General features: G+C 35.0%; 1 protein-coding gene across 1 annotated transcript in view; it reads left to right on the forward strand.

The window, feature by feature from the left end:
- Window positions 1–4,188, forward strand: part of LOC109587856 (uncharacterized) — a 4,385-nt gene extending 197 nt beyond the window's left edge. Inside the window, exons 3-9 of the mRNA XM_020004074.1 lie at window positions 72–2,722; window positions 2,773–3,005; window positions 3,051–3,087; window positions 3,294–3,448; window positions 3,495–3,681; window positions 3,755–4,023; window positions 4,079–4,188. Of these exons, the coding sequence (XP_019859633.1) occupies window positions 86–2,722; window positions 2,773–3,005; window positions 3,051–3,087; window positions 3,294–3,448; window positions 3,495–3,681; window positions 3,755–4,023; window positions 4,079–4,112 (3,552 nt within the window). The 5' untranslated portion in view covers window positions 72–85 and the 3' untranslated portion in view covers window positions 4,113–4,188. The remainder of the gene's footprint in view (window positions 1–71; window positions 2,723–2,772; window positions 3,006–3,050; window positions 3,088–3,293; window positions 3,449–3,494; window positions 3,682–3,754; window positions 4,024–4,078) is intronic.
- Window positions 4,189–4,854: the final 666 nt, after the last annotated feature.

The following is a 4,854-nucleotide window of genomic DNA, read 5'->3' on the forward strand; positions in this document are numbered from 1 at the left end:
AATTTGCCCGTATGCAGCCCTTAACATTAATTATTTTTAATGATTTGTTAATAATTATTTGTTTATTGAAGGTTATGACAAGAATATGGCAGAAAAAGAGGTTGAAGTTGCTTATTCTAGAATAATGCTTCTTGGATCAGCTGGAGTTGGGAAAACATGTTTCACTCGATCGCTCATGGAAAAACCCTTTCTAAAAGATACCGACAGTACTATAGTGTCAAAAGTTCATTCTGTAGCACCAGTTAGGCAATCAAATAAGTCAAATACTCCACCAGATCATTATAGGCCAGATGATTATTCTTCACCAGATTGTTATAGGCCAGGCCCAGATGATTATCCTTCACCATATAGACCAGACGATTATCATTCACCAGATCGTTATAGGCCAGGCCCAGATGATTATTCTTCACCATATAGACAAGATGATTATCCTTCACCAGATCGTTATAGGCCAGGCCGAGATGATTATCCTTCACCATATAGACGAGATGATTATCCTTCACCAGATCATTATAGGCCAGGCCAAGATGTTTATCCTTCACCATATAGACGAGATGATTATCCTTCACCGGATCATTATAGGCCAGGCCGAGATGATTATCCTTCACGATATTATTGTAATTATAGGCCAAATGATTATAATTCACAGGATTGTTATAGGTCAGATGATTATCCTTCACAGGATCGTTATAGGCCAGATGATTATGATTCACAGGATCGTTATAGGTATGGGAAGCAAAATAATTATGGAAATCCAAGTTATAGACCAGATAATCCGGATGATCATAAAGAATTTTATGGAGGGCAAGCATATGAAGATTTTACTCCCAAGCAGTACATGCAGAGTCAATCAGATTGTCATCCGGAGAAAGACCGTAAGCATCGTCCAGTTCAGTACAGTGCTCACATGCTTAGTGATAAAAGATGGAAAGAAGTTGATGAAAATGACGAAATTGAGGAAGTTGCCCGTTTAATTGCTGCAGTTTATGAAAATGCCTCCGGTTCTGAAGATCTTCGTACTGCAGTAGCTGCTTTGTCGTTGTATAAAGTAGATTCATCACTGAGCCTTTCAGAATTATCAGTTCGAGAAATTCAAAAAAAAGAAGTTGATTCGTTTCTTGCAAAAGCAATAAAACGTGCTCAAGAGATTGAGCCAGTGCCAATACAAGATGTAAAGCCTCAGCCGTTCATGCACATCTGGGATTGTGGAGGGCAGGCAGTGTTTTTGGAGATTCTTCCAGCTTTTCTTACGCCACGCACAATGTTTTTTCTTATATTTAATGCAGCTAAGAGCCTAGATGAGAAATGGGAAAATATTCGTAATGCAAAAGGAATAATGGTATGTGATGAAGTAGAAAATGTTTCTACTAAAAATTTGCTTTTTAATTGGATGACAAATATTCATCATCACTTGGCTCAACTGGATGAAAGAGGAGCCTTTCTCAGTTATCCTCGTATTTATTGTATTGGTACACATGGTGACCAAATAAATCATGATAAGCAGATAGCCACTATTGAAAAGATGAAGAGCACTTACAAAGATAAAGCTTTTTCTTACCTGATAAAAAAGGTGCTTATTGTTGATAACACAACTGCCGGCAGCGATCAAAATTTTTCAACCATTCGAGGTGAAGTTATTGACTTCACCTCCAACAAGCTGATTGTCAAGACACCAGTGAGCTGGGTGTTGTTTCGTAAAGTTTTTAAAATGCTTGATAAGAAGGTTATTAGCTTAAAAGAGGCTCATGAAATTGGTTTAGCATGTAAAATTCCTCTCAATGATGTTCCTAAAGCTCTTCTTTTCTATCATGATCTTGGAGTTCTCCTTTACTATCCGTTTATCCAAGGTCTTCAAAATAAAGTTATCATAAATCCTCAGTGGTTTGTTGATACTCTTGGAAAAGTCTTTACACTTGAGGGCAGAGAAAACCAAAATGCAACAGAAGCTATGTGGAGCTTATTACGTGAAAAAGGTATTCTTGTCCAGCCTTTGTATCAAGAGGTTTGGGGAGATTGCAAAGAAATTGAGGCTGATGATTTGATGGAGCTTTTGGTTCATTTTCGACTTGCTGCTGAAGTTGAAACAGATCAATTTTTCATACGTAATGCTAAGCAATATTTCCTACCTGCTGTGCTAAAGTCGTATGATATTTCATCTTCACAATCATCATCTGATGATGAACCAGTTGCCCGAGCAACTAACCTTCACATAACTTTTAGCACTGATTTCGTTCCTCCTGGTTTTTTTACTCGTTTTATCACGTCATTTGCCAAGGCCTCACTGTGCAAAATTTGTTTTGAAGCGAGTCCTGGTGTTTTTCGAAACCGTATTATGTTTAAATATGGCAACCCAGATATCAATGAAGTTACTGTCACTGATCTTTGTGGCACAATTCAAGTTAGTGTTGAGCGTTACATTGATGCACAAAATGTAACAGCTTTTAGTAATACATGCCAAGAGTTAAAAAAGTTACTGGAAAAATGTTGCAATGAAGTGGATGAAGCTCTAGCCAGTCAATGTAATTCTTCAAAAAAAATTGAACTAGAAAGGAGATTTTGTTATGAGTGCACTGCATGTGATAAATACGAGCTTCATTTTATTTCTACTGCCTCAGGTCAAACAGCTGACCTACCTCTTCATTGTAAAAAAAAGAAAAAACAACGGCGACCAACTCCTGAAGAATCTTATTGGTTTCCTGAAGGAGAGCAGACAGCTCAAAATGTAGGCTTAAATAAAAAATTGTTACCAAAATTTATCAATGAAATTGATAGGTGCCGGTGTGTCTTGATGAAAAAGAAATGGTCATGATATCGCAAAGAGTTAGTGATAAAGCTGATTCTCTTGCTGCAGGCATGAATATGCTTCAGAGTTTTAAAGCTCATCGAAGAAACCATCCAGAAAATCCAATGCTTTATTTGCTGGATGAGTGGACTATGGGAGGAGGACGTAGAGAAGATTTAGTTAAAACTCTTAAGGATGTTAACCTTCTTTCACTTGCTGATCAGTAAGTGTATAAATGATTCATTATTGATTTTATTTATTATCCTAGAGTTCAAAACTCCAATTACAGATCTAGAAATGAAAGTGTAAGTATAATTAAAGCATTTGTGTTTGTGCACCTTGAGGTGTGATGTGAACAACACATACACTGAGAACAGAAGAATTATTATTATTGACTATAAATTCAGATTTTCCATATTTTAATGCCTGCCAACATAAGCAACCACATATTAAAAAGCATCAAGGCTGCATCAAAACAAGCCATAGCTTCCATAACTCTTTTAACACATAGGCTAGTAGCACAGGTTCTCGCCAACAAACATTTGACCCACCTTCAGGTGCTGAGTCTTCTCCTGGCATTGAAGGCACTAAAGCAATTGAGTTTCAAGTTACAGAAGCTATAAAAGCTGATCAAAGTAAAAAGTTTGCTAAAATGGTCTTGGAAGTGTAAGTTGTTTTTGTTCTTTTGCTATTATTTCATGTACCTTAATAGAATAAAGGAGTATGAAAAAAGTAAAGAACCTGATGATCAAGCTATTGTTAATCAAGATAAACATGAAACACAATCAGGGGATCACCATCAAGAGCACAGACAACAGAGAGTTGAACCTCAGCAAAGGCAACAACAGCAAATACAACAAGAAGTTCAAATTCAACAAGAAAGTCAACCTCAAGAGCATGTAAGATGTGATTCAATGACGTTTGACTAATCTTAACCAAAAAACCAATCCTCGAATTGCTCTTTTATTTCAGATTACAAGTGGCATATCCTTGGACATATCAGATGATGACCTGTTGCGATCAGCTAAATATCTCAAACCTCAACATGTCAAAAAATTTGCTGAAGTTTATGATGATGATTCAAGATACCTTCATTCAGAATTAGAAAAATACGAAAACAGTGATGCACAAACAAAAGCTTATCAAGTCCTACGTGCAATGCTGAGAAGAAATCCTAACATTAACCGCAAAAGTCTTCAGAAGAAATTATCATTATTGGGATTTGATGTTGCTGCCAAAAAGTGAGATTACATTTTTGTTAATTAATCACTATGATTGTATTTACTCAACTTTTAGTTTATCAGAGAGCGGTAATTGCTTGTTATTATAAGGAAACAATAATGGTTTTCACTAAACTTTGCTTTTTTGATAAAAATTTAATGCTGTTACTTAATTTTTATAATACTATTTTGTAGAAATTTAAAACATTCTTTATTAATATTCCTACTGTGGTTTTACAATTTTCATACTTGTACATTAAAACTATTCCTGTAAGCACGGTACTTGTACAATGTCAAGCAGCAGATTTTGATCAACAGTTGGATTTTACCCCAACTGTGTATAAAATAATTTTATATTCACGAAACAAACTCTTTTATTACTTAACAGACTAGCTCACACATTACTATTAAACAATAATTGAACATAATAAAAATAAATGTTAATAAATCAGTTTGCCTATCATAATACACACCAGTAACTTGTTACAAGTGTCTAGAGCTACATTTCCTCTACATAATTGCTAGGAAACAATCCTTCCTTGCGTCCAATTTTACCAGTCCACCATCCAGAAGGATCTGAATAATTAATGAAAAAGTAGTTTTATGGCAGAATTAATTTTCATAAACATTAATAACAATGTATCATAAGATTTTGGTTTCTTTAAATTTCAAAAGTTGCCAAAAATTTAGGCGAAAGTCCCTATACAGTGACTTTGGCCAAATTTTGCAAAAAAGAATGGCTAGGAGAAAATTCTTCATTTTTATGATTTTATCTGATACATATACATGTACTTATGTAACGTAAAAATTTAAGCTGGTTCCAATCAAAATTGATCTTTTATGAGTTTTTAA

This window comes from Amphimedon queenslandica, unplaced genomic scaffold (assembly GCF_000090795.2).
Source record: "Amphimedon queenslandica unplaced genomic scaffold, v1.1 AMPQUscaffold_12421, whole genome shotgun sequence".
NCBI classification, from domain to species: Eukaryota; Metazoa; Porifera; class Demospongiae; order Haplosclerida; family Niphatidae; genus Amphimedon; species Amphimedon queenslandica.